Source organism: Pipra filicauda, unplaced genomic scaffold, assembly GCF_003945595.2.
Source record: "Pipra filicauda isolate LSUMZ 115617 unplaced genomic scaffold, ASM394559v2 scaffold78_size3787270_pilon, whole genome shotgun sequence".
Lineage (NCBI taxonomy): Eukaryota > Metazoa > Chordata > Aves > Passeriformes > Pipridae > Pipra > Pipra filicauda.
In genome coordinates this window covers 2,267,708-2,295,415 of record NW_024104964.1, presented here as the reverse complement: position 1 = coordinate 2,295,415, position 27,708 = coordinate 2,267,708, and the positions used below count along the sequence as shown (strand labels likewise).

The 27,708-nt window shown below is 41.5% G+C and overlaps 1 protein-coding gene and 1 long non-coding RNA gene across 5 annotated transcripts in view; both read right to left on the bottom strand.

Moving 5' to 3' along the window:
* SMC4 (structural maintenance of chromosomes 4) overlaps positions 1 to 27,708 on the bottom strand; it is a 29,881-nt gene that overhangs the window by 927 nt on the left and 1,246 nt on the right. The window contains exons 2-23 of one of the 4 annotated variants that reach the window (XM_027745282.2): positions 26,384 to 26,569; positions 25,113 to 25,291; positions 24,327 to 24,518; positions 22,353 to 22,529; positions 11,356 to 11,520; positions 10,739 to 10,866; positions 10,393 to 10,533; positions 9,744 to 9,894; positions 9,213 to 9,377; positions 8,180 to 8,413; positions 7,418 to 7,603; positions 6,842 to 7,003; positions 6,461 to 6,686; positions 6,301 to 6,377; positions 5,318 to 5,470; positions 5,078 to 5,204; positions 4,055 to 4,244; positions 3,424 to 3,568; positions 2,631 to 2,804; positions 1,985 to 2,167; positions 1,230 to 1,462; positions 626 to 809 (exon numbers count right to left, since the gene is read on the bottom strand). In XM_027745282.2, the coding sequence (XP_027601083.1) occupies positions 626 to 809; positions 1,230 to 1,462; positions 1,985 to 2,167; positions 2,631 to 2,804; positions 3,424 to 3,568; positions 4,055 to 4,244; positions 5,078 to 5,204; positions 5,318 to 5,470; positions 6,301 to 6,377; positions 6,461 to 6,686; positions 6,842 to 7,003; positions 7,418 to 7,603; positions 8,180 to 8,413; positions 9,213 to 9,377; positions 9,744 to 9,894; positions 10,393 to 10,533; positions 10,739 to 10,866; positions 11,356 to 11,520; positions 22,353 to 22,529; positions 24,327 to 24,518; positions 25,113 to 25,291; positions 26,384 to 26,513 (3,702 nt within the window). In that variant the 5' untranslated portion in view covers positions 26,514 to 26,569. Of the gene's footprint in view, positions 1 to 625; positions 810 to 1,229; positions 1,463 to 1,984; positions 2,168 to 2,630; positions 2,805 to 3,423; positions 3,569 to 4,054; positions 4,245 to 5,077; positions 5,205 to 5,317; positions 5,471 to 6,300; positions 6,378 to 6,460; positions 6,687 to 6,841; positions 7,004 to 7,417; positions 7,604 to 8,179; positions 8,414 to 9,212; positions 9,378 to 9,743; positions 9,895 to 10,392; positions 10,534 to 10,738; positions 10,867 to 11,355; positions 11,521 to 22,352; positions 22,530 to 24,326; positions 24,519 to 25,112; positions 25,292 to 26,383; positions 26,575 to 27,708 lie in introns of all 4 variants that reach the window. The other 3 variants (XM_027745281.2, XM_039389940.1, XM_039389939.1) reach the window with 3 other exon arrangements.
* Positions 11,566 to 15,519, bottom strand: LOC120324964. The gene is made up of 2 exons (XR_005566702.1): positions 14,482 to 15,519; positions 11,566 to 12,777 (listed from the first exon to the last, which is right to left on the bottom strand). It is a non-coding gene; the product is annotated as an uncharacterized LOC120324964 (long non-coding RNA).

The following is a 27,708-nucleotide window of genomic DNA, read 5'->3' as shown; positions in this document are numbered from 1 at the left end:
GTTCCAAAAACTGGTGGTGACATTTGGGATAATTCTGAACATCCTAGGTTTAACTGGCAGCCACAACCGTAGCTGGAAGGGTTTGCTTTGCTTAAATATGGTGAGGGCAGGACTTTTAAAGGCAGGAAAAAACCTACTAATCAAGACAGATCAGAGACACTGATGGGACACAGCTCATGGGAATGAAATGGAAGTATAAATCCAACCTTGCCTGCTCCTGAGAGATCATGAGCTTGGATACATGGAGACATCACTGAGAGCTCAATTAGTTGTGTATTCTCAGCTGACAGGAGCTGAGGGTTTGGGGGATTTTAAAGAGGAAACAGCACATGGAGATGTGGCACCTTTGGCAAATTCCAGCTCTCTTTAGACAACTTATGAAAGAGGATTTGTAGGGAAAACACTCGTAAATCCTCTATTAGTCCCCTCACTTTGGGAAAGCATCAAACTTAGGAGCTTAAAAAAACATGCAGAAAGCAAAATTCCAAGCCCTTTCTGGAAATCTGCTTCCTCCTGAGCTTCCCCTGAGAACTGTCCTTGCAGACCCAAACTGTGTTGTAGTTGTGCTGCCAGCCTGTGTGTCCTGGTGGGAAGGGAACAGGCAGAGGTGCCCCTGGGTACTCACGTAGATGTAAAAGGCCACGATGGAGACGTTTTTGAAGTCGAGGGCGGCGTCGATCTCGTCCATGAAGTACAGGGGGGTGGGTTTGTAGTGGTGCAGGGCAAACACCAGCGCCAGCGAGCTCAGCGTCTTCTCACCCCCCGACAGGTTAAAGATCTTCTTCCAGCTCTTCTTGGGAGGCCGAACGCTGCAAACAGGGAGGGGTTTCCTGACTTACCCGCCCAGCTGGGGTGTGGCTGAGCCCAACCTGCTGGAACGGGGATGTCCTGGGAGCTGGGACACCTCCCAGCTCCTGGGAATTCCCTTCCCAAGTGCTCTTTAACTCCTAAATCATGAACACGCTCTGAGGTTTGTGGCACAACACGTGACTGCCCCCATCCCCTGGGCAGATTTGGGAATTCAGCACTGGGAAATGAGGTCAAAGCTTTCCAGCTGCTGTTAGTTCCTGATTTCTCCAGGAGAAATGAATCCCAGACCTAAAAAGTTGTGAATTCTGCCAGTACCTTGCCAATGGCGAGCCTGTCTTGGTTCAGTGATGATCAGTGAAATTCAACTTAAAAACAGGTTGAGAAAAGGAATATGACAATTAAGAAGTACTTTGACCAACCTGAACATGATTCCCTCGGAGAAGGGATCCAGACTGTCCACAAGCTCCAGCTCAGCATCCCCCCCCAGGGTGAGCATCTGGTAGTTCTCCTTGAGCTTGTTTGTGATGACATTGAATCCTGCCATGAACTCGTTCAGCCTCTGCTTCCTGAGCTCTTCAAAGGCCTGTCTGAAGTTGTCCCTCTCGTTGGTGATGTTGTCCAGCTCTCCCACGTGTTTCAGGTACAGGTCCTCCTGCAGGGAAACACAAACAGCACCACAGAAATGCAGTTAAAGAAGTGCCTCCTCGATTTACATTTTGCCTTTTTCAAGAATTTCAGGCTAACAAAAAAACCAAAATTATCTCTCTTTTCTCCTTTGCTGCTGAGGGAAAAATCATGTTAAAATAAAAAGTATTTAACCTGATGGATAGTCCACTATTATTGAAGTGAGGAGAAAAAATTTCCAGTATTTTTTTCTGTCTCAGCTGTGAAGACTTGGCTCTAAATACAACATTGACAGGAGACTCAGGGAATGATTTAGGTTGGAAAGGACCTCCAAGATCATGAAGGAAGTTGCCTTCAGCTGATGGTCTGGAATACAAAAGGCTTAGGGAAGCTCCTAAAACAACTTGGTTGAGGATGAGCTGACAAACACTCAGGCTGGTAACAGGAATGGGAAAATCCCAGGGTTCCACCGCAGTTCCCCAAAGGAAAAGGAGCAGGACTCCTTTTTGCTGGAATTCCCAGAGATGGGATGGCCCTGGTGAGGCTTTACCTTCTTCCTGTACTCAGCAATGGCCCCCAGGTTGGGTTTCATCTCGTGCCTCTGGGCCTCCAGCAGCGCGATCCTCTTGGTGATCCCGTCGGGATCCTGCAGCGCCTCCAGCTCCTGCTCACCCAGCACGGGCAGCTCCTCGGGGGGCTTGTCCTCGATGGGGTGCAGGGACAGCTTGGAGATCTGAAATGCAACAGCCATTACCAGGGATCTTTTCAAATCCTAACAGTTATCACTCTAAAATAAGTATTTTTTGTGTTGGTACATAGTGAAGCTTCTCCAAACACTCAAAGGTTCTCCACAACTCCCTTTAAATAGGATGTGAAAAACACAATAAATATCCTTTTACCCTGTTATCCTGTTCCTGCATAAACACCACTAAACTGTGAGCTGAAGAGGAATTTTCTCCCAGATTATCTGGTTTTAATGAGATGTTAATGTGCTCATCCTGTGAGATGAAGCTGTGGCTGCCCCTGAATCCCTGGAAGTGTCCAAGGCCAGGCTGGACAGGGCTGGGACCTGGGACAGTGGAAGGTGTCCCTGTCCATGGCAGGGGTGGAATGAGATGAGCTTTAAGGTCCCTTCCCAACCCAAACCATCCCACAATTCCATGACTGAAGGTTTAGGACCTCAACCATTTCCCTACCTCTTTTTGCCAGTATTTAACCTTTCCCTGGTGGGCAGAGATGTGACTGTCAACTTGTTCAATTTTCAGTTTGATGCTCAGAGCTTCACTCTGAAGTTCGTGTTCCTCATCCCGAATCCTTTCAATCTCCTGGAGCAAATTCTTCTTCTCCTCCTGCATTGCTGGCAAAGCTTCCTGGACAGAAATCACCAAAACAGAGCATTCATCAGTCACCTGCAAAAATGTCACCCCTCTCTTGGGTTGTGGGTTTGTTTTCACTGTTTATTTACAGGGATTGATGCAAAACAAACACACAGCCTTGGATTTATGAGCTGCTCCCTGAATTGTGGAGTGACTGAAAATAGGCTGCAGATTGTTTTCATTCCTGATCTGGATCAAACTATGATCTTGAGTCCTACACTCACACACTTTTAGCTAAAAGGCAGTTTTAGAGAAAGACAGGCTCAAAACCCAGCTGTATTTGGAAGAAGTTCAGCCATGCTGGTTGTTTTCCCTCCCTCACATCCAGAAATCCAGACGGGAAACTAAAATCCCACATAACTGGAAAAAAAATCTATTTTTAAGCAAGTTTTAAATCCAATAATTTCCTTGGGGAAACCTGGTGTAAGTTGTTTTCAGCAAACTGGGTCAAGATAAATTTCCAGGTGAGTATAAAAAAATAAAAATACACCATTGCCATTCCTTGGAATGTCAGTCTGCAGCTGTACACCAACATTTGCATGGGATTGGGCTGTAAGTGGGATACAGTGAGGATGTCAGGCATCACCCTGGTTTACCTGGAGGTGCCACCTACCTCAGCCTGCTTGCAGTCGTTCATCACCTCTGTGGCTTTCTCCTCCAGCGTGGTCAGCTCTGCTGTCAAGTTTTTGATGTCCTTCTCATTCTCTTCCATTTCCTTCTCCGTGCGCTGAAGAGCCTCCTCAGATTTTGTCAGGTTCCTGCAGGGGGACAGAGATGTTTGTGCACCCCAAACAAGGGCAAATGTGACAGAAAATAACCTCGAGACACAATTTGCTGACAACCAAGGAGGAAGTGCTTGTTTAGGCATCAACTCCCACACTCCTGAGGTATCCAAGGAAAACAAAGTTGTCTTCCTTAAGCTCAGAACAGCCAACCCTCATTAAATGACTTAATTTCTTCTCTCAGAGACAGACTGGACATTTGTTCCAAATATTCACTATGGATTGCTAAACTAACACCAAAAATAGACCCCATTTTCTTTCCTGACAGGTCTCATCATCAAATCAGTGCCCTCAGATCTGAACTGCTCCAGTGTGTGTGGCAGTTTGGATTTTTAAGCTGAAACATGGCAGTTCAGTGCCAGGCAAATATCAGAGAACTGCTGATTAAATGTGACTTTGAAACGATCAGAAACCCCAAACTGGTGTTTCCCTTGAGCTCCCTGAGGAGTGGGAGTGCTGTACCTGTCTGCAGTCCTGGCTGCCACCTGGGCCTTGGTGATGGCTGAGGAACATTCATCTATCTCTTTGTCAATCTTATCAATTTTGTCTTGCTGGGCTTTGACTTTCCGATTGGTGATGTCCATGATGAGGTTCTGCAGCCGTTTCACTTCATTTCCCATTTCCTGGGCTTTCTCAGCCAGCTGCTCATAACCTGGCAGGAACAAGGGGGTGAATCACTGTGACACCCGTGGAACTGCTGAGAACATCAAGATTTAAGTCATCAAGTGATTGAAGTGATTTAGGCTCTGCTCTTTCACTGTATTGAGAACTGCACATATTTCTTTATACTGTGAAAAATGGTGAGTTTAACTGTGACAAACAGAAAAATACCACCCACGTCTTTCTGACACTGTTCTACTACCAAAGCTGTTCTGGTGTAAACCTCTAAACACTTAACTGGATAATTTCATGTACACAGGGTACTTAAATACACGAGATAGTACATAAGCAGCTATTCCAAGCTCACTCTTTGCATTTATTTAATGAGAAAATGCTCAAAGGTTAAATTTTAAGAACTGGCCACCAACTGCTGCTCAGGAGTTGGTGTTACTGTGCAGTTACTACACCTGCTGAACAGTATTATTTCACAAAAAGGATGTGTGCCCACCACAGACCACAGGGGATTTATTTTATACTCATGTAACAGTCTAGTTAGAACATGGAAAGAGCCTTCACTTGACTTTAATAACATTATCTCCTCATTACTGGTTCCAATTAAACTCAGTTTCCCTATGAATCTGTATGTCATACAGCCAGTAAAATCCAACTAAAGAAACAAAATACTAAAATTAATGTTTAATTCAGCTTGAGAAATTGCAAAAAAAGAAATGTCTTTTACTCTCTAATCTCTAGAAATACCTTTTACCCCCCCTTAGAAGAAATGAGGTCCCAAACCAAGACATGGAACTGAAGCACAAAGCCCAAATCATTGCTTCCTCTGTTGATTACCATTTTAATCTCTCCCCCCATCTCCACAAAATGTACCTTTTTTATAACCCTCCAGGGCTTTTTCCAATTCCTGCTGTTTGCTTTTGTCGGGAGCAGCAGCGACGACGTTCGCTTCGAGTTCCTTGAGTTGGTTTTTTAGATGAATTTCTTGCTCAGCAAAACTCTGGGGAGAACAAGAACACAACGGGGGTGGGATCCTGTCCTTGGACTCTCCTCAGGACTGTGTGGAGCTGGAAGCGCCCCAGGACACTCCTGCAGAGCTCAGGTGTTGCTCACCTGGATACTGGCCGTGTACTTCTCCGAGGTGTTCCTCATTTCCCAGATGTCCTGCTGCAGTTTCCTTACAGCCTCTTCCAGCTGTGATTTCTCTTCCTCGCACTGCACTGCTCTTTTAGAATCCTTCTGCAGCTGGGCCTCCAACTGACTCACCTACACAGAAAGAGAGGATCATTTACCTGCTGTCACTGCCACAGACAAAGCACAGTCTGTGAGCTCTGCAAACACAAGGATCGAGTGGAGTAAAAAGGTGACATTTGATAATTTGCAACGAACATCAGCTCTAATGGTGAAAAATGAGGGGCAACTACAGATTAAAACCTAAAAGAATTCAGAAGAAAAAGCAAACTGCATCCTGATATGCCGAAGTATTCCTAAAATACAAATTGGAAGGAAAGTTCTGACACTCCTTGACAAATCTTGCATGGGCACCAGTGAGGGCCCAAACCTGTCTTTTCTGTTGGACTGCTCTGCAAGAAGTGATTCCTTATGATCCATATCTTCCATGTTCTCATCCCTACCTCCAGTCAGTTCCCAAGCTACCAAAGGTAGCACTATGGGACTAAACATTCAATAATGGGCTCATGACACCTGTGCTGTGAAAAAATACACAGTCCCAGGATCACTGAGGCTGGAAAAGACGTCCAGGTCATCAAGTCCACCCTGTGCCCCATCCCCACCCTGTCCCCCAGCCCAGAGCACTGAGTGCCACGGCCAGGCCTTCCTGGGACACCTCCAGGGTTGGGGACTCCTCCCTGGGCAGCCCCTTCCAATGCCTGACCACCCTTTTATGCACTAAAGAGCACCATAACCTCTGCTAACCTTGTGAATTTTGGCTTTATAAACCATGGTTACTGTATCTTACATCCCACACTGTTCCCTGCTCATGCTGATTTCAAAGGACACACACACACGTGCTATGAACTGCCAAACCCTAAGGAACTCTGAGGGAATTCCCCTTTTCATTAGGATTCTGTACTAACCTCTTCTTCTGAGACATCCACGACAACCGAGGATCCCATCCTGCCCTTCAGGATTCTCCCCCCTCCAGTCATCGTTCCTGCAGCACAAGGGATGAGAAGAGGTCAGAGAACAGGTCGGGCTTCGATATCAGCTACAAAGCACAAGTGTGTGCTGCAGTACCTGACACCTCGATGATTTGTCCTTGCAGTGTCACCACCCTCCACCTTTTATCCCTTTGGAATGCCACTCTGGTGGCTTCATCCAAGTTTTTAGTCACCAGGGTGTCCCGCAGCGCGAAGTAAAACGCCAGGCGAACCTTCTCGTCCTGCACCTTCACCAGGTCAAACAGCCGGGGGGTATTTTCAGGAGTTGGGATTTTTCCCATTTTCTTTTCCCAAACAGTCATCTATGCCCACAAAGAAAATAAAGGAAGGAGATGTCCTTTAGGATAAATGCTGAGGTCATTCCATCGTTCGAAGGGATGTTAAGGCTTTAAAGCAAACACAATCAGACTGTAATTAACAGTGAAACAATTAGTTTTGCCCAAGCCCTGGGACTCACCTTGTCCAGGGCTATAAAGGTGGCAACTCCAATCTTTCCTGCCTTCAGGAAGTTCACACAGGCCTGGGCAGTGTCAATGGTGTCCACAACAATGTGGTCCAAGGCTCCACATGACGAGGAAATGGCCACATCATACTTGTCATCGATGGCTCCCAGGTCTCCCTGAGAATTGAGGTGGAAGCACATGGATGAGCTGTGGCTGCTCTTGGAGTTTTATCCTTTTTAGTAAATCTATGCATTTTTTTCAAATGTACATACACTGAACAGACTCATTTTTCTGAAGCAGAGATAATTCTCCTTGAATGGTCAGGTGGGGAAAAATTGCAGAATACCAAATGTACATTTACAGTGATGTGCAACAGGAATGAACAATTCTACCTCAGCTCTGAATTTTAAACCAACTGGAAAGAACTGACAAATGTTTTACCTTACAGCCATTCCACAGGATTTACAGGTCTGCTCTCGAAATTCCCAGCACCAGAGAAGTGAGGCATCCCACATTTACTCAGTCACAGAAACACCACTCAGTTCCTCTAAAGTTTAAGCCTAAAAGTATAAGAGCCTCCTAAAATTTACCAGTCTTCCATATAGTCCAGGAATATTCCCAGATTTCTTCTGCTGGAGCAGAGCCTCGAGCACTTTTCCTCGACTGCGACTTTGTGCTAAAGAACTTTTGGCTTCTTCCACTTTTCGCCGCAGGTTCCGCACAAGATCCTTCACCCCCGATTCCTCCCTTCCCAGCTTCTCCAGAGCCTTCTCTTTCTGGGGGTTCAAAGAAAGAAAGACACTGTCTCACTCAGCCTCGTGAAAACTACTGGATTCAGGCATTATCTTTTATTTTGGGGAATAAGAGAGGAGCAAGGAATGAAATTCAAATAATCCCAGAATGGTTTGGGTTGGAGGGGATCTTAAAGCCCATCCAGTCCCATCCCTGCCATGAGCAGGGACACCTCCCACTAGACCAGGTTGCTCCAACCTGCCCTTGAACACTTCCAGGGATGGGGCAGCCACAGCTTCTCTGGGCAACCTGTGCCAGGGCCTCCCCACCCTGAAGAAGGCTCAGAAATACACCCATTTATTTCTTTAACATGTCTCAGTGTGATATTTAACCTGATTCCCTTGCAGGGATATGCAGGATGTAATTTCAGTGCTTAATATTAACATTGGCTTAACCCAAACTAAGTGTGAAATCAAATACTTATTCCCTCAGTGAACTGAGTATTAGAATGTAGGGTTTGAACGTTATTTATTTGAGATTAGTGTTAACAATTCGCTTTGGTTTGTGTCACAGTATTGTGTTGTGACTCCAAGAAATGAAACAGGAAAGTCAAGCGTCACCTCCTTCAGCTGCTGCTCGGCCTGGGGTAGTTTCCCAGCGATGTCCTGGATGGCAGCTCTCCTCTCCCTCAGGGTCTCTGAGGTGCTGCTCAGGGCCTCCTTGGCCTGGCTGAGCTGAGCCAGGGCCGTGTTGTACCTGCTCAGGTAGATCTCCAGCTCCGACTGCTTGAGCTCCATGTTGGAACGGGCCTCGGTCACCTCCTTACTGAACTCCATGAGCTCCTTCTCTTTGCCCTGCAAATCAGCCAGAGGGTACAAATCAACCAGGCAACTGTGGTTTGTTACCTCAGTGCCACTGTGGGAAAGGAGAAAGAGGAAATGGGATGCTCTTTTACAGCTCTGCTGTCAGCAGAAAACAGTCCTGTGCTCTATAAGAACCAGGATTTCTTCATTTATTAACATATTCTGGGTGGAAATTAAACAAGGCATTTGTCCTAATTATAAAGAACTTCAGGGAATTATCACAGAACATTTTCATATAAGCTTTATATCATTTTCTCAATTTGTGCTAAATTACAGCTCAAGTGGAGAATCCACATTTTCAAGTACAGAAAATAACCCCCCAAATTTACAGGATAAATTTCCAGCCTCCAGGTGTTCAGTGATTGAACAGCTTCAACAACAACAACCAGAGTACAAGAGTAGTTGTCCAACTACAAGAGTAGTTGTCCATTAATTCAAAGGCAGATTGTTAGCTGGGAAAGGTTTGGAACATCCCATTCCAAAATATCTTTACTGAAGGAGCATATTGGCTTAAAAGGTTTGGTGGGAGAAAGTGAAAGTGCATTTACATGATGGAAGTGTAAGATTATTTATTACAAACATATGAGTGATATACTTGATCACTATAAGGGCAGACAAGAAAGATTTAGCTCTAATTATAAATTGAAGATTAACTTCCCAGTGAGGCTGCACTGAGGTAACACGTGAAACAGTGGAATTGTCATGGAAAATGGCATTTCCTAAGTGTCTTGTGATCGTTTCCTTCAGCAAAGTTAACACAGCAAGTTTTCCAAGCCAGAACTGTTCAAACCTCTTTTTCCTTCCGAATTTCTTTTGTCTCATCCTGAAGGCTGGCCAGGACCTGCTGGAGTTTTGCTTCCTCCTTCTCCTTTGCCTTTTCCAGGAGCTCCTTCTTTGCCTTTGCCTCATCGATGGCTTTGCTGCTCGTGGAAGGGACTTTCTTCAGTTCTTCAACCTGCAGAAGGAAAAGGCTTTTAATTCCCTCTCCCACTGAAACCAAGGGAATTCTGAACTCCCCACATGATCCAAAGAGTGATTTCAGATCACAACAGCTGGAAACAACGAACCTGAGAACACAGAGCCACTAAATTAACTCAATTAAGGGACATAATGCACTACTGCAGGAAGTGATTTGCATACAAAATCTCGGGCTGATTTAAAGGACTTAAAATATCTGATTAAAGTAATTTCAACCTCATTTTTCCATCTTCTTTGTTGCACAAACTGCAATTGGTTTCTTTTCTATTTTCTCCCAGCTGCCCAAAGATGTTCTCACAACCCATTACACTTCTCCAACTAAATCAAGTTGTGGTTCAATTACCTTTTCTTTATCCTTTTGAAGCTGCTTCTCCAGTTTTTTAATCTTGCCTTTGGCATGTTTTAGATTTTCCCTCACTCTCACATCCTGCAAATCCAACTGATTAAATTTTTCTTTATTTTCCTCTATGAACTTTGTAATTTTATTGCATTTCCTGAAGGAAAAAATAAAGAATGATCCATTTCATGCAGTATAAAAATGTCAGTGGAGTAGAGAGCATGTAAACCAATATTACTCAGGTTTTGTGAATAACAACATCCAATATTTACCATATTCACAGTATTTTCCCTGAGGAAATGATGTTTCATCAGAAAAATATCTAAATCCCTGCACCTAAACATCACAGTTGTAAATCTAAAAACCACCTCCCAATTATTTTTTTACAGTCACTACAAAGAAATATGTACTTTAAAATCCATTAAAAATATCAGATATTTGAATATCACCCAGATTCTCAGAGAGAAACAACTTGCAGAACCATATCAGACCAACGGAAATTTGTTGTAATTTATTTTTGTGCAAAAGATCATTTAATCCATTCCAGGGACTGTTTAGATACAGCAGAAGTGACTCTGCTCATCAGATAATTTAAGATCTTGGTGGGGGAACATGTAAAACACAATACTTGTGAATATATCCCTAAAATACTTACTTTTCAAGTTCTTTCAGAGCTTTATTTTTGGTTTTTGTTTCCTCTGCAAGTTTACTGCTTTTCTCATTGATGCTTTTTGTTTCTTCATTAATTTTTTCTTTCTGCATTTCCAGATCCTTTATTCGTTTCTTTAGGTCATGGCTGGGGAAAAAAAACCCACAACAATAAACCCTCAAACTCCACTTTTTCCCGTGAAGCTTCAGTGTAACAACGTGGTTTATGTAAAGTATTGAACTATAACATTAATTACTGATTAAGAAATGCAAAACATTTCTAATTAGAGATATTAAAGCTGAGTTTAACACCACCCTCTAAAGCCACCCCAAAGCTTTAGAGAATAACTTACATATAGTACTGAGAGATATGATTTTTTTCTTTAAATATTTTGTTTTCCAAACACAGGAACTCAATGGCGTGATTCTTGTCCTCTTCCAAGGCATCCTTTTCTTTTTCCACCATTTTAACTCGATTTAACTAAACAAAACAGAGGGGCAGAGCTGGGGCAGAGCCAGGCCTAGAGGAGGAAACCACGAGGAGAAACCCCCCAGGACCTTTTGTAGGACACAGCTCTGGAGAGCTGGAGATCAGGAGAGGGGATTTAGCACAAGCTTTCTGAAAGAACACAGATAAGTTTATTTTCCATATTTCAACCTTTTAAAGTTAATTCTGCAACTGCACATCTTTTGTTTTCCTTCATGGCCTTTAAAACAAGCCTGCAACAGGATTAGGATTTACCAAGGACACAGCAAGTAAAAAGAACTTTTATTATTTAGAACTTTTAGGAGTTATTTAATACTTTTAGAAGTCAATGCATCAATAAAATGTTCCGAAAGCAAGTCCTGCAACAGATCTCCACAAGTAATTCAGTGTGGTTTTAGTTCTCCTCACACAGCTGTGTGTGCATCCCTAGAATTAGAGAATAATTCTATAAGAAATGCTAAATCAAAGCTTCCCAGGCCTCACCTTCTCTCCCCTGAGCTCGTTCAGGAGCTCTACCCTGCGACACAGAGTCTGGATGGGCTCCTTCAGCCGTGCAGATCCAATGATATCTTCCAAATATTCCAGCATTCCTTCGTCGTGCTCCGTCTGCCCTTTGGGCTTCATCATCGAGATCTGTTCCACTTCCCCCTTGGAAAAGAAAAGTTGGGTGGTTTCTGTTCTTAATGGCTGGGCTTTTTTGTTGGGGGAAAGAGTATTCTGGAAAAATACAAACATCTATGGAATCAAAACTATTCCAGCAGGAACATCACAGAATCATTAAGGTTGGAAAAGACCTCCAGGATCATTAAGTTCAACCTTCATATGTATTTGGGAAAACAAAGATCAGAATTAACAGAATTCTCCTCTAAGGTGGTGGTGATGTGTCTCTTCTGGAGCCAACCTTCAGGTGTAACCATTCCTTCAGTTCTCTAAAGATTCAAAATGTATTTTGCCAACCTAAAAAAGGAAGAGGAGAATAAAGCATGTCCTTGGTGCTGGAGCTCTCAATAGCCTGAGGGCAGTTTTATCAGGATTGAAGACTCTTTAGAAACCAGAAGGTCCATGAAATCATACCTGAGGATGAACTGGAACTGTAATTCGTTTAATTGAGGCTTCCTTGTTGGAAAAAGAAAAAGATTATTTAAGTAGCAAGCTTCCTTGGTTTAATTTTCCTTTATGCACAGCATCAATGTTAAATGATTGAGGTGAATAGTAACAATGATTTGTTCTTTTTAAAAATAAGACTTAAGAAGGATTAAGCTGAGCCAATCAGACTGTTTATGTTATCATTAGCCAACAAAACAATTCTTGATGCTTTATGCTCAGAACACAGTGACCATTTTTGCCCAAGTGATTTAGTTGCACACACGCAGTTCACAGTGACACTTAGTGACACCAGGTTTTTTTCCAAATAGTAACTATTTAGTTGAGTAGAACAGAAAAAAGTGAATTTTTACAAACTGTACAACATTAAGAATTGGTATTTACTCAGGTAAGCCTTTCCTGTAAGTAATTCAGTTGTTTGAGTAAAACACAGAGGCAGGGGGGTTTCTTTCAATTTAAAATTCTGCATCTAAGATTTTACTTTTACATTTAAACGCATCTAAGATTTTATTTTCTGGTTACCACTGTGCCTAAAAGTGTCAGCAGCTTTGACAGGACAAGAAAACCCAACAAAACTATTTTGATTTCTTACAAATCCCAAAAAGCCAAACAATCAGTTTTCTAAAAACTCCTGCTGTACTATATAAAATTCCAATTACATATTTGCTCCACTGCCCCAAAAGTAGGGTTTCTACACAAAAACTGCCTGTCAGCTTATGGGTAGGAAACTGTGTAGCCTCCTGAATTTCTGTGGAATTGTCAGAAGCCTCTATTTTTCCTTCTTGCATTAAAGCATTTCCTCTGTTTACATGCAAGAAAAAACCACCACAGGAAAGATTAATTCAGATGCTGAGCATCAAGGCTGAGAATTTCCTACACTGGATGTATACCCCTGATTTAGGTGCTGTAAACCACAAAACTCCCCTGGATTTAACAGGAAAAATCAGGAATTCTGGACGAGCAAGGAATGTGAGTCAACTTTCTTTAATGATTTGGCTGAATATAATTAACCATCTCTGAGCCACAACCATCTAAGAAAGACGATGATGAGGTGTGAGGTTTCTCTGTAGCTCACTAATGGCAATACTTGGATTATTTTCTTATCAAGAGTAAAAATATTTAGGAACTATTGACTGAACAATAGGAGTTTTATTTAATATTTGTAGCATTTTCCAAGTTAATATATAAAGAAACCTGTTTCTCTCACTCCTATAGTGAAAATACTTCAGAAACTAAAAGGTTTCCAGCTATTTTGATTGATAAAGGGACTGGAAAAGTAGCCATGACAGGGGAAACACATTTTACAACTGTGCATTGTTAAAACTGTTACCATTGTTAACTGTTTCCTAACCTGTTCACTGTGCTCATCACTCGAGCCATCATTTGAATTATGGATTAAAACCCCCCAAAGCAACTTTGCTCATTTCTGTAGGGGAGGATCTGAAACACAGACGAGCACTTGTGAAAGTGAAACCAAGGCAGCCCAGGCAGCCATTTGTGGAGAAAGGATGAGAACAGGCTTGGGCACGTTTCACACACACCTACAGCTCCAAGTGTCACAGAGAACCCCGGGACAACTCTGCTCCTGTCCCTCAGTTGCCTCCCTCTGGGTCATGGATTCAGAGAGGGAGCAATGTGCAAAGCAAAGGAAATCAAAGCTGTGTGGAGACAGTCAAAATGGATGGCAACCCCAAGCCCTTGGGGACGTGGGCAGAGCTGCCAATGGTGGAATGGTGAACTACAAAAGTTCAGAAAGCACCGTATGGAAAAGCAGCAGATCTGCTCAGCCTGGAGAAGAAGAGCTTTGGGGTGACCCAACTGTGGCCCTTCAGTGCCTGAAGGGGCTACAAGAAACATGGAGAGTATTTACAAGGGATGGAGCGACAGGACGACAGGGAATGGCTTCCCAATGCCAGAGGGCAGGGAGAGATGGGATATTGGGAAGGAATTCCTCCCTGGCTGGGAGGGTGGGGAGGCCCTGGCACAGGTTGCCCAGAGAAGCTGTGGCTGCCTCTGGATCCCTGGAAGTGTACAAGGCCAGGTTGGAGCAACCTGGGCCAGTGGAAGGTGTCCCTGCTCATGGCAGGGGGTGGCACTGGATGGGCTTCAAGGTCCCTCCCAACCCAAACCAGCCTGGGATTCCATATTTCTATACCCACCAAGCCTTTTGGAAAGACTCTACACTCACTCCAAGAGCTCTCAATGGAATTACAGACCCGATTTCAGCTTATGCAGTGTGGGTGGAGCCTTCTCCATCAGTGTGAATCCATTGGGATGCAGGTACAGCACTAGTCAGAGGTGGCAAACTCCAACTGTGTACAGTGAACACACATCTCAGTGACAGCTTCTACAGAACATCTCAGGGTAGTCACCAGAAAACCTCAGCTGGGACATTCTAAAACTCAACCTGATCTGTGGAGACATTTCTAAGGAAATGGTGGCAAATCCAGAGAAACCTTCTTTGAGACCAGGCTGCAAGGTCATAAGGGCAAGAGCCCTTCTCACCTGAAAGGGGTTTCCCTGATGAAAAGGATCAGGAGGAACTTCCAGGAATTTAGGACCTGTCTTTCTCTGCACAGTTGAACTCTCAAGGAGGTGAGCTATTGTTGAAGATACTTCATAAATTTAGATTTCTACTGTGCCTAAGGAAAGAGCAAAGACTTTAAAGGAAGTAAATCGTAAAAGCCTTCAAGAACTAGCGTAAGAATTGCTCATATTAACATTTAAACTCAGCTGAGGGCTGAGGCTCAGTGTGGGGTGAAGCAGCAGTGCTGACACTGCCCAGGAGTAATCCCTGTGCCCACTCTGTGGAAGCCCAGGAGGATTCCAGGGATGCCCATAAAGATGACAGGAGTGACAACACCAGCAGCAGGTTCTACCACTGGTTTTGTGTCCTGAGGCTGCCCTACAACTACTGTTTTCTCTAAAATTAAGCAAAGGCAGCTGATCCTCTCCCAACAGCTTTAATCTGAGTTTATCAAGGGTTCTCTGGCACATAAAGATCTGAATTTTAATCAAGGTTATGAAAATGCCTGATAAAGGGGAGTTTTCTGCCACTCTTACACCAGTCTAGAAACGAGATACTTCTGTTCACTCCTGAGGTAACTCCCACGTGCTGCTCCTGGCACACAGCAGGACTGTGTTCCACAAACCTTCCTTTACATTTGGGACTGGGGGCTTTTTTTTCCAAAGCTGAGAGATCTGACTGGCACAATGTGCTACTCCCCACACTGCCAGGATGCAGCCTCAGATGGGATAAACTGGGGCTGGTGGTCACTTGTGCTGTGCACACTAATTCAGGCTGGGATGGTGCTGCCACTGGAATGAGGGAGTTCCAGGGTACAGCTGGTGTGTTCCATTCTAAAATTCTGGTATGAAATGAGACATGGACAGCAAAAATTACCGACAGCAACCTTATCACTCTTCATGGAGAATTTGGAACAATATTTTGGGGGTTAGAGGGGATCTTAGAGCTCATCCAGTGCCACCCCCTGCCATGGCCAGGGACACCTTCCACTAGTCCAGGCTGGCCTTGGACACTTCCAGGGCTGGGGCAGCCACAGCTGCTCTGGGAAATCCATTCCAGCCCCTCCCCACCCTCACAGGGAAGGATTTCATCCTGATATCTAATCTAACCTGCTCTCTGTCAGGATCAGTTGTTTCTGGAGAGCCTAGAAAGATGTTTGCTGTTATTGATTCCTGCCTCCTCTTGTCATGCCTGAATATTGGGGAAAAAAATCACTTTGGAAGGCAGTGTTATGCAATACCCTGAGTTTTGTCACACAAGCAGTTAATACAGCATTTGTCCTACAGAATAATTATGGCAGGGAGTAGTTAAAAAGAGTTTTCCAGAATTTTGGGTTGTCAATTTCTGGTGTCTCAATGTGAAGCTTTAAAATAAAGTGCTGAAAACTTCGGGACAGAGGTTGGAACCCAGGAGCTGGAAATGTATTTGCTCTGAGGGGGGAGTTTGGGTGGTTTTGGGGGGGAATTTTGTGTTGCAGTTGCTGTGGTTTAGTTTTTTGAGGGTTTCTTTGTCAGCACCAGTCAGATTCAAACAGTGGGTAATGTGACATCTGACTGGATCGAAAATCACGCTGGTTTGCTCAGGAGGAACAGTCTGACAGAAAACACTGCCCAGAAAATGCAACATTATATCTCAGAAAAACCTCCCGTGCCTGGGGACCAGTCAAAACACAATTTGTTTCCAAATCACATTAAACCACCACCACATTTTAGATATGACAACTGTGGTTCTAATATTTAGTATTTTAAGAATATTTTAAGAATATTTCACCAGTTTCACTGTAGTGGCAGCATATTTTTTATAGCATATGAGCTTTTAAGGCTTTTAAAGACCCATAAAAGGAAGTTTTCTTATTGAGTCCGAAATCTTTGAGTGGTGCTGGGTATCAGCAAACTTTACTGGAATCCCAACATAATAACAGTCATCTTGTAACTTCCTAATACTGTCAATAAGTCCATTTAATTTGCTTACTAAATTAACCGATTAAATGAATTAGTTTGCAACTTTATAGCTTTACATAATTCCATTTCATTTAAGTGATCTCTGAATGCAGAGTGATCAGAATATTTAATTGAACTTTGTCAAGCATCACAAGATTAATGGTGATGGAGTATTATATAAAATACTAAATACTACTGTACTAAATAATAATACTACTACTATACTAAATAAAATTTAATGCAAACAGAAGGAATTTCAAATTAAAATAGTTACAGCAGGAACATTTATTCCTAAAAAAAATGAGCTGAGTTCATAGGAAAATTGAGACCACACAATTTGGAAACAGGGTTTTCTTTACATGCAACAGTGATCACCAAACCTGTCCTTTGAGCACTGACCTGAAGTTGCAGAAAACAGGGCTTGCAGCTCCCACAGCCACCTTAATTCCCAGTTTTGTGGAGGATTAGAGCAGCCAGAGCCAAAAAGTCTGGGTTTTTTTGTCCTCCTGAAGCAAATCTATCTTGATCAATCCAAATTATAACCAAATTTCAATTTATTTTTGGAAGGTTTTAACATGGAAGGCTGGGCAGAAGTGCCCTGGCATAAGGCAAACTTCTCTTAATAAAATAACAACGCTTAGAATTTTCAATCTGCTTTACAGAGCACAGTAATATTTGAATTTCTCTCAGACAGGACAGTGAAGCAAGTGGAACAGGAACAGATTTTGCAAGGGCTCTGAAAACAGCACATGCAGCTTCTCAGCACCATCAGCACGAGGAGCAATGGCTCAGGCAGCCAGAATGACACTGGATGGGCTTGGAGGAGAAACACTAAAACATTTGGAATGTTTATTATAGAAGCTGGTTTTCTACAGAAAAAGATAAAATGGGGAGTTAAAGGAGGGTCTCCAGCTGCCACACCATTTGCTAAGTGCTCAGTTGGAAGTTGGGTGGCTCTGACTTGCCCCATCTAACACCAGTTCCCTCACTGTATTTTGATTTCCTGGCTACTTTAGGCAATCAATGTCTTGCTAATAAAGGCACCAAAGTGCTTTTTCTCTTAGAAAAGCCTCTAGTGAGAGAAGCCTTTCCATTGCCCTGTTTGCAACTTCCACTGTTTGCACCCTCTCTCCTTTTTTTTTTAAATTTAATTTAATTTAATGACACTTGGCTTTGGGGTGTTTTTTTTTCCCCACTTTGACAAAATAGTAGCTCTCACTTTTTAAGCAGGAGTACAGTAAGGAATGGCAAAAATAAATGCTACATTTGTGTATCTTCAATTTTCCAGACTGGTAATTTCAATTGCACTTTATTTTGACCCATACTCCCTCCTCACATAAACTTTGCCCATGAATTCCAATTCAACATACATGGATTTTGGAAGCTGTATATTCCTGTAACCTCATTATTCTCCTGCAAATATGACTGTAGTACAGCTCTTGTAAGCCACAATAGGTTGTTTGGGGATTTTTTGTCCCACAATTCCATGTTATTTCTGCTATTACTTGATGTTTGCAGCCATATCTCATTTTTACCCTTCAGTTTTACCAGATGGTGGTTCTACAGGAGAGAAAAAAGTACCAAATACTCAACTTTATGCTCTGCCTTCAAAAAAAGTGTTATAAACTCGGTGGGAAATAAGAAAGTCAAGCAATAAATGCACATATAAAAATCTACAATGTCAGTACTGTGCAAAGAGGAGGAAAAATTTAAAATAAGCCTGTTATTCAGCTGTTTGCACAAAACTACTATTCTGCATTCTGGAAATAATTTAAAAGTAGCCTTTGTTGAGCTGTTTGCACATCTGTCTAATTTTAGAAGCTTTTTTAAGGACATTCTTGTGTTTAATACAAGAACACAAATTAAGTGCAAATCTAGAGTCACTCTGGAATTTAAGGCAGTAATTGGCAAACTCAACCTGCAACGTGTGACTTCAGATTATTGGTGTGTTCTAAAAAAAAAAATCGGTTGATTATCACTCAACTCCACACTGCCCCCAGAAAAAGGGCTTTTCTCCTTTCCATATTTCCCTGTTTTACTGAAGAAATCTTCCTGGAACAACCCTCTCTTCCCCAGCCAGCACAGAGTTTTTACAATCCCATTTATGATCCCACCTTGTGCTCCAGTGTTGGTGTGTCTCCTCAGGAGCACAGCCCTCAACAATTGGGAATTTCTGGCTTATCTCACAGGGAGAAGCAAATCTGCTCTCCCTCATTTCCTCCCCAAAACACTGGAAGTGAGTCCTACGTTATTTCCACAAAGCAGCAGGTGAAAAACCTGATGTAACTTCCTTTCTGGCAACATAACCTTGCCATGGGATAAGACTTAGTTCCAATCAGTTACAGAAGTACAGACATAAAAAAATCACTGTTTATACCTGCTTAAGATCACAGGAGAATATTTTAATTAAGTCTATCAAACCCATCTAAGTGAAATGCTACTGTAATTAGTAAAAAATTTACTCAGAACAGTTTCAATTGGTTTGCAAGTAACTTCTTAAGTAAATTAAAATCAACTTAAAGTCTGCTACCATTAATAAAAAATTGTTTTAAAGTCTTGTGCTACTAATTCTACAATATCTATTTGCAAAGTGGCTGGATGGGAGTTACCCTATGGAATTCCACTTCCCTTTTGGATGGACTCTCCTTCTCTTACCTTGCCAGGCTGCAGAACCAATCTCAGGGGTGTTGCTGTGCCTCTGCTCCCAGACATGGCCCCCCTGCCATGGCCCAAACTGACATTCCTTCCAGGGCTCCCATTTCTTTCATAATTCCTAATTATTAATAAATTCCTAATTATTAATAAAGAGCCTGAGAGTTTTTTGTCCCCCCAGGTTAACCTGGTCAGGAGTCACCACGGAGCAACAGCAAACACGCTCCCTCAGGGTTTTGCCCAGCCCAGTCAGAGCAGCTCCAAGTGTTTCAGTAAAAGTTAAATAACTTTATTTGTTGTTCTTTACAGATCTACAAGGTACTGGAGAGGGGGCATGAGGTGTGGAAAACAAAAAAAAAAAATAGCAGCAAGATGCCAGAACCTCTTTTTTAAATGTCAAGATGCACTTTTCCTGTTGCAGTTTCAAGCTCATTAACATGCATAATATTTGTAATAATTGCTATAACAATATTATAATAATGCAAAATAATTGTCTGTTCCTAACGTACTAAAAGCACAGAACAATTTCTTAAAAACATGTAATAGTGTTAGAACCCAAGGAGCACAAGAGTGACAAACTCCTCCTGTTTTATGTTGGCAACATCCCCCTGTAACCAGAATTACTTTAAAATCAGATTTATTTCAATTAGTGAGTTCAGGCACTGCACTTGTAATTGTTCTAGAACCACTCAATTAGTCTCACATTTTCTGTCTTTCCACAGGTGTTTTTTGTAATGTTACTCACAGAAGTCAGCAGCAGTTTGGTTTTAATATTTTCAGTTTGGCATCAGCAGAAATACCTACATCAAAACTCAGCTTGGCCTCAGCTTTCAAGTTTTAGCCTAAAACCACCAAAATCAGCAAAAAAAGACTGAAAAATAGGGGGTGAAGTGGGGAGAAGGAAGCAAAAAAATATAAAGCAGTCTTGTAAAAAGCAAATATTTTCCATTGAGTAATGCTAACTGTGCTTGCAAGATAAAATCAAGCACCTAAAGGTGTTGTTACTACATGTAGGACACGTTCTCTTACAACTTATTCTTTAGTACTAACCAGGGAATATTGTGTCACACACCCAAACCAGCATTTGAGAATCCTTAATTAACATTTCTTGCCCCAAATCTATAGTACAGGTGAAATATTTTCAATCACACCCTACTGACAGAGTCAAAAATCAAAGAGATTTATAACTGATTTTAAATGAGAAATACTTGGTATATCAGGTTAAGTTTAGTTTAAATAAATTATTAGTGTTGCTATTAAAAAAAGAAGAGTAAAAGCCAAATAAACCTGTTATTTATCCCTTCAATTTTAAATAATTTAAAAAACATTAGGGGGGGAAAAGAGCAATTCTGGTGACAGTGGTTCAGGCTTAGATGGTCTCATTTACATTAAGTATAATTTTTTTTAGGCTTTGGGGTTTGCAGTTCTGCTGTCATTCCGTGGAAAATATTGCTACATTTCCCAACTGGAAATATGCAATTCTGAAGGATCAAATCAGTGGATTTCACATTAAAAAGGCACAAAACCTGCTGTACAAAGAGAAAGGACTTTCCCTCAGACAGAAAGACTGAAGAAACAGAAAATCTCTGTTCCTGAGACAAAGAGTCTGGTGGGATGAAATTAAAAAATAATGGTGGGAATCACTAGTTTATCCCCTAAATATTGGCTTTACCTCTCCCTATTTCCCTTTGTAGGGGTGGAAAGCATGAAACTCCAGCTTTTAAGAAAAGGTATGTCCCCCTCATTGATAACTTCCTGGGAAACAATTAGTGGGAGAAGAAAACAAATCACATTTGGGGGGAAAAAAATAGAAAATAAATTAAAAAAGCAATACTCCTTCCCAAATGTTCCCAGTGGTCCAAGGGAATGTTCTCCAACACTGAGCTTTATCTCTGCACCCTCATTTCTACACAGCTTCATCTTTCACTTTACATTTTCTCCCCTCTAGAAATTTTGGCAAAAATGATCCTTCAGAACAACTGTGTAGAAAAAAAAAAAAAAGGGTGTATTTACTGTAGTTGTTTTCTTGGAGGTACTTCTTGCTCCATCTTGAAACAGAAAATACAGGGATAAAGTGGTGGAGGAGATAATTAATTGGCATGGAGACTTGAAAACAGAGATATCCTCTTTTTGTGGGTGTAGCTGTAAAAAAGGCCGGCACAGAAAGGCTTGAGGAAGTGAAGCAAACACAGCCACCAAGCTACAAGTTTTTTATACTTTTGTTTTTTAGAGGGGAACTGGAAGCTCCTTTGACAGAAACAGGCCTAAAATAAATTCTATTAAAATATTTCAGGCCTTGGGAGGCTCTCACTGATCACTAATTTCTAGGCCAGAGGAGATTTGGGACCTGTTAGTGGTGAAATAATTACAGATAATTGCAGAAATAGTTATTTAATTTAATTAAGATTTAAATACTTCCATCAAGTACTTGAACTCAATTTACATTTCAAGTAATTGTTTGGCACATAGCAAAATTCTCATTTGAAAATTAGGAAAAAAAAAACCAAACAAAAAAATAAATCAGTGTGGTTCTCTTCAGCCTGTCTTTAAAACAGAAGCAAGCAAGCCTTACAATTTTAAGGTCAAACATGAATATAAATGATATTATATTGACAAATTCTGTGATTATTTTTCCAGTATGGGTTGTCAACTGTAGCTTTTAAAAACAGGGCCTGAACTGGCTACAAACCTGCCATTCCTTGAGTCCTCTACAGCAGCTAAACAAGTGTAAACAACAGGCACACTACATGTGTTTTTCCTTGCCCTCAGTTTCTGTGCACAGTTCAGTTTTCCATACTTACTTCTCAGTAAAACCATGTCTCTACATGGGAGCTGCAGATAAGAGCAGAATCATCAAGGTTTAGGTTAATATCGATGCACTTTTATCTAGGAGCACAAACAAGTTGCTGAATCTCTGCCACGCTTAAGCAGCACAATAATATTGGGGTTTCAGGTTTATTTTACTACACCAATATTTACGTGCTGCTAGGGCGGAACAAGCACAACTCTTCCATTCATCCACTTGTCAGGAACACACATTTCTGAGCAGAAAAAACTGACATCAGGATCTTCAACTGCTTCTCTGCCTTAAATTTCTAAAGCAGCAAATAATGATTCGCACCTTTAGCACAGCATGCAAACCATGATGTGCTGCTACAGCACTTTAAGGCCTCAAAAACAAGGCTGCAAACTCAGACAGGGTTTTTTTTTGGGGGGGAATAGAACTTTTTAAAATTGATTTTTATTCATCCACCAACCTGTAAAATTAAGAACCTGTTATGATCCAGATCGATCCCGTGGCTTCGGAGCAGAATTCCAACATCTTTGTATGTCTTTTTCTTGCCATTGATGTGGTAGGCAGAGGAATTGTCTCTATAGGCAGTTCGAGACACATAGAATTTGCTGTCAGGAACAACTTCATAATCATCTCCTTCCTGGTTTGGGGAAACAAAAAGCCAGAGAAACAAGCACTCTGTCAGTGTATTTGCCTCATATTTCACAATTAAGCAGAGAAGTTTCATCATGTTCAGGTTTTAAGTCAACTGGGCTCTGAGATGTGCTACAAGTGGGAACTGTTTTAAAGCTGCATCTCAAAAAAAAAGATTAAAAAAAAAATAAAAAAAAACCCTTTGAGAACTGGACAAAAACTAGCCCAAATTGTTTAAACTGAACTGCCTTCATCTTATGCCTTTCCCACCTCTAATGTAAGATACTGCTCTGAAAATCCTTCATTTATTCTCTTCACCACTGCTTCAAATCACAAAGGAAAAGGCCTACTTAAAAATTTAGGGAGGCTGTGCTATTCCAGCCTGGAAATCTCAGCTTAGGAAGCCCTGAGTGCCTTGACTGCTGTTTGCATTTTCAGCTCCTCTTTTCTAGGGCTTGGAAAAGGAGCTGCTTTGAGCTGAGCAGCTCTAAAGAGAAACTGTAGAAGATAAAAAAGGCAAACATTAAAGATGTGACAAACATGACATCATCAGCTTCAAAAGAGATCTTCGATTTACCTACAAAGCAGCAACCAAAATAAAGCTGGGACTAGGCTTGAAAAAGTTAAAACTGATGCAAGCTGCTTGTAAAAGACTTCAACTGGCCTCCCACTTCCCCAGATTAACCCCCAAGAGCTATCAAATTGCTCTCTAACACATGCAGAGGGTTTTTAGAGCAGAAAGTTGGTTTCTAGATGTTCATACAAAGGCAAGTGGGGGGGAAAAAATAGAATAAATGTAATAATTTTTGAATCTGGTTATTTAGAAACACACCCCTTTTGTTTGTATTTATGTATGTCAAGTCAAAAGAAAAAAAGAAATGTGTTTTAAAGCAGTTCACTCAAAGGCAATAAATATTGCCACTCTATTAACACAATTTTTGAAATTTCAAAGTACACTTCCCACTGTTTTGACTGACCCCAAATTTAACAGCCTGGATGTGTGCACAAAAATTCAATTTAAATTAAGAGAAATAAATCCCTTGTATTGCAATTGCGATAAACCAACAAAAAAAGCCCTTAAGTTTTTATCAATACCCGAAGTGACAAGCAAAATAAATATTTTTTTATTTGCCAACACTTTCTATTTCATTCAAACAAAATATCAGGTTCAAAAAAAATTTAGTGGTAGGATGTGGGATCCAGAATTTCTGATGAAAAATCTGTTTTAAAATTGCAGGTATGTTTGCAGTACATAAAGTGTAAATAAGTTTCAGATTCATTATATATTTCTCTAAATTTAGAGAACCTAAAATAGTTTCTAATTGGTTTCAAAAGTTTTGTTTAAAAATGTTTTATTTCTTAATACATATGTTCATGTTATAAATTTCAGAATATATATAACATGTCTAAACATAGACTTATAAAATTTTAGGGCTCCTTTTAATTGCAGAAATAAGTTTTATTTACTTGAGGTAAATGAGATGACAAGTCTAAAACGACTTCTTCTTAAAATGGTTATTACATATTCCTAAACAGCTTTAAAACAGATATTTACCACATATTAGTCCTGCAGAAAATAAAAAAAGAATCCCTACTAATAATTTAAGAGCTGCACCACTCAATAGAGGATTTTTTAAAGTTAATTAACACTGATGGTTTACATCCCAAAGGTAAACTGATCATGCTCTGAAGTTTTCCCCAGCTCCAACTAAAATAAGCAAATATTCAAAGTTTTCAAAGCCTTAGAGGGGAAAAAAAAAAAAAAAAGAAAAGGCTCCAGTTTTGTGCCTTCCAACACACCTACCTTGTCAATGATCTTTTGGAAGTGAACTTCCACAGTGCAGCTCGGGATGTCCGTGTGCTCGTCAGAGTTATGGATCAGCACTGAGAGCTTTTTGGAGCGGATTTTTTGGGCTCGGTAGCCAAAGACAAAAAGCAGGGAATCAATGACATTGGATTTGCCGCTGCCATTTGGCCCGATAATACACGAGAAACGCTGCACGAGGAAAAGGGAGAAAAACAAAAGTGATATTCAAAGGGAAAGAGCTCCTGCCCAGTGCACATCACCCAGTGCATTTGGAATGTTTCAAACACAATTCTTCCAGGTCCGTGCAGCTGCTGACTGGCTGAGAGCTCGGGGTTTGCTGCCAAAGGTAAAGCAGCACAACTTAATAAAAACCCCCACACCTCAGCTGAGCTCAGCTCTCTGCATTGGAGCTGCACTTCGCCAGCATGTTTGCAAGGAAAGTTTCATGATTAGCCACGTAAGTCTCTTGTGGGCACTAAAAAATATTCTCATTCTTCAAACACGGCCCTAAAAGTTCTGCAGCAAACGAAATCAAGAGAAAAGTGTGCTTTTTTAGGCTGTGCTGACAAATTAAAATTGTACAGGACCAGAAAGTTGCACTTAACTGTTTTCTCTACTGTCCAATAATGAAAATTTAGATTATTGCCACAGAAGTATTTCTAAAACTTAAATTTCTTTCAGTTCTTTTGAGGTCAGCTCACATGAAAATACAGCAAGGAATACTAACACAACAGCAAAGCCTTACCTTCATTTAAAAAAATACTTAAGGGAAAAGAAAGATACCTTATGAAAAGGTCCCAGAGTTTTCTCCCCTGCATAGGATTTGAAGTTCTGGTTTACAATGTGAGTTATCATGAGCCGAGGAGCACCGGGTTCATTGGTCATTGCTGGAGGTGGGGGAGGAGGGATGCTACCCAAAATCTCTTCTAAACTTCGAGTATCCACCACCTCATCTGACACTGCTAAAAACCATCCGAATTGAACAGAAAGGGAAAAAAAAAAAAACACAACAACAACCAACTGTAAGCTCTCAATGACTTGACACCTTTTCAAATGTTCAACCGAAAAAGCAAACATCACCTCTGTAGGAACCAAACCTCCACTTTGGCCTGTAATTATTAACATGAGCTAAGTGGAATTAAAATCCTTCTTTCCACCAACTGAATCTTTTTTAAGAGATACTTAAGATGTCCCATCGATGCACTGGGGGGTTTGTTCCTTCATTATGTAATTCTTATTCCAACACACTTTAACAGGCACTCTGCAATTACAGCAGCTCCGACCAGCACAATAAGGCTGCAAATCCGAAACAGGCCAAGTCTTTCTAATTAATAAGTGCAAAGCCACATTTCAGGCGTGCTCACGAGTCCCTCTGCAAGATTTGGGGAGCTCTGCACGAGGCTCTGAAAGCTGTAATGACAGCACAACTGCTCTGCAAAGACAGGAAGTTTGTTACGAAAACAAACTGGCCCCCTGGATATCAGCAAGGCAGCTTTTCAACAGGCACCGGCAACTCCTTCTTCAAAGAGGCAGCAGTTTTTGCCACTGATTTAAAGATATTAATCTATTTGTCAAGTACCTTCCTTTAATAACTGCACATCTGGCTACCTAAAATGTCACACAGCTGCTGTTTGGCCAGATATTTTCTGCAAAAACTCAACTCGAGGAACTCAAGAAAATACACTGCTTCATGAAAAAGAAAGTCAAATCATTTTAAGAGTTAAGTAAATAAACTTGACATTTATTCCATTCCAAGAAATCCCATACCATTGGCTGCCTATAAATTTGAAAAATCCTGCTGTTGTACCACAATCTTAAGCACAATGTTCCAGATCAGGGATATGAAATAGGCTTTATGAGGAGAAAGTCTACAAATTGCTTTTGCACTTGCACTGGGCCAAACCCTTTAACTCTTTGCAAGCCCTTTTTACAATTTTAAAAGCAGTTTAAACAAGGCTTTCAGCATTCCTTTGTAAAAGGGAACAGTCGGTAAATTCGATTGCTGCTAAAAGGCTCTGCCATCTCCTCACATCAGCACCAACAGCCAGACCTACCTTGAGGAGGACCTTTGTCAAGCTGCTTGTTGCCTTCGTTTTCCACTTCCATGTCGCTGGAGGACTCCTCCAAGGGCTCCCTGCCCTTCCGACGGGCTGCTGTGGAGGGCTTGGTGCTCTTGCTTGCCATGATCCCTGTTGGCCGTTCCCCTTCCAAGCACTCAAACTACTGAAGGGATCTATCTCCTTTGCTGACACAAACAAGAAAACCCCGTGATCTAAGCACTGAACTGCAACCCCCTAAGGAATTTACCTACAGGTCTGCCCAGCCGTTTGACTCACTTAGAAACTAAGGACTAGAGGTATTTAGAAGACAAAAAAATCCACATTTGAAACAAGTTATCAAGATTAGCTTTGTAAGGATATACTTTCAGATACATTACCCCCCAAAATCAGTGGGATAAGCCTAATCTGTAAAAACAGCCAGAATCTACCTGCTGAAAACTCGCAGGGACATGTCCTGTGCTGTGACTTTGCTCAGAGAAAGTCACCGGGATGCTGGAGGCAAAAGAGTTAAAGACACATTCGAATAACAAACTAAGTAGCCACACGTTTGTGCTCTCCTGGAAGAACTCTTTACATTTCAGACCCGACACTCGTTTTACTTTCAATAATCCGTGCAAAATATTCATACATAGATACACAGATAAACAAAAGACCTGCGCAATTATAGCAAAGACTTGACTCTTAAACAATTTAAGTCGACACACTCATCTCACAAAACACGACACAACCACTCCTGCCAGCACTCAACGTTTCCCAGAGAAAGCAAAACGAAATACCTTCATCGCTTTGTGATATTAAAGTCAACTGAGCAAGAACGAGCATTACAAAAGCCATCAGCTGGCACTTCAGCACAGCTCCCAAAACGGAGAAATAGAAAGCACCCGAGGAGAAGAAAAGACGAGGGCAGGAGCGAAACTCTCCCCAAAAGAGCTGAAATCGCAGCAAGTGGCGAAGTGAGTTCGCAGAAAAACAGACATGAGAAAGTTTACTTCTCACAAGATAAAAAACTGACGTGGTTAGAAAGTCATCTTACAATTGGTGCCAATCATTTGACGTTTGCAGACCTACCCCCAACCCACACTCTCATGAGAGTCCTTCATTTGGGACAATGGGGGAGGGGGGGGGAAATGAGAGACACAACTCATTTTCGGGCAATTTGAGTCTATGCCCCCGTTCAGAAGTGTTCCGCAATGGCTGTCTCAGACAATTACAGCCTCTCAAAGCACCACATTTATTTATTATTTTTTTTTCCCGAACTGCTCCACTCCAACAGAATTGTGCAATATAGACCTATTTACCTTCCCAACCCTTCCCCCCCT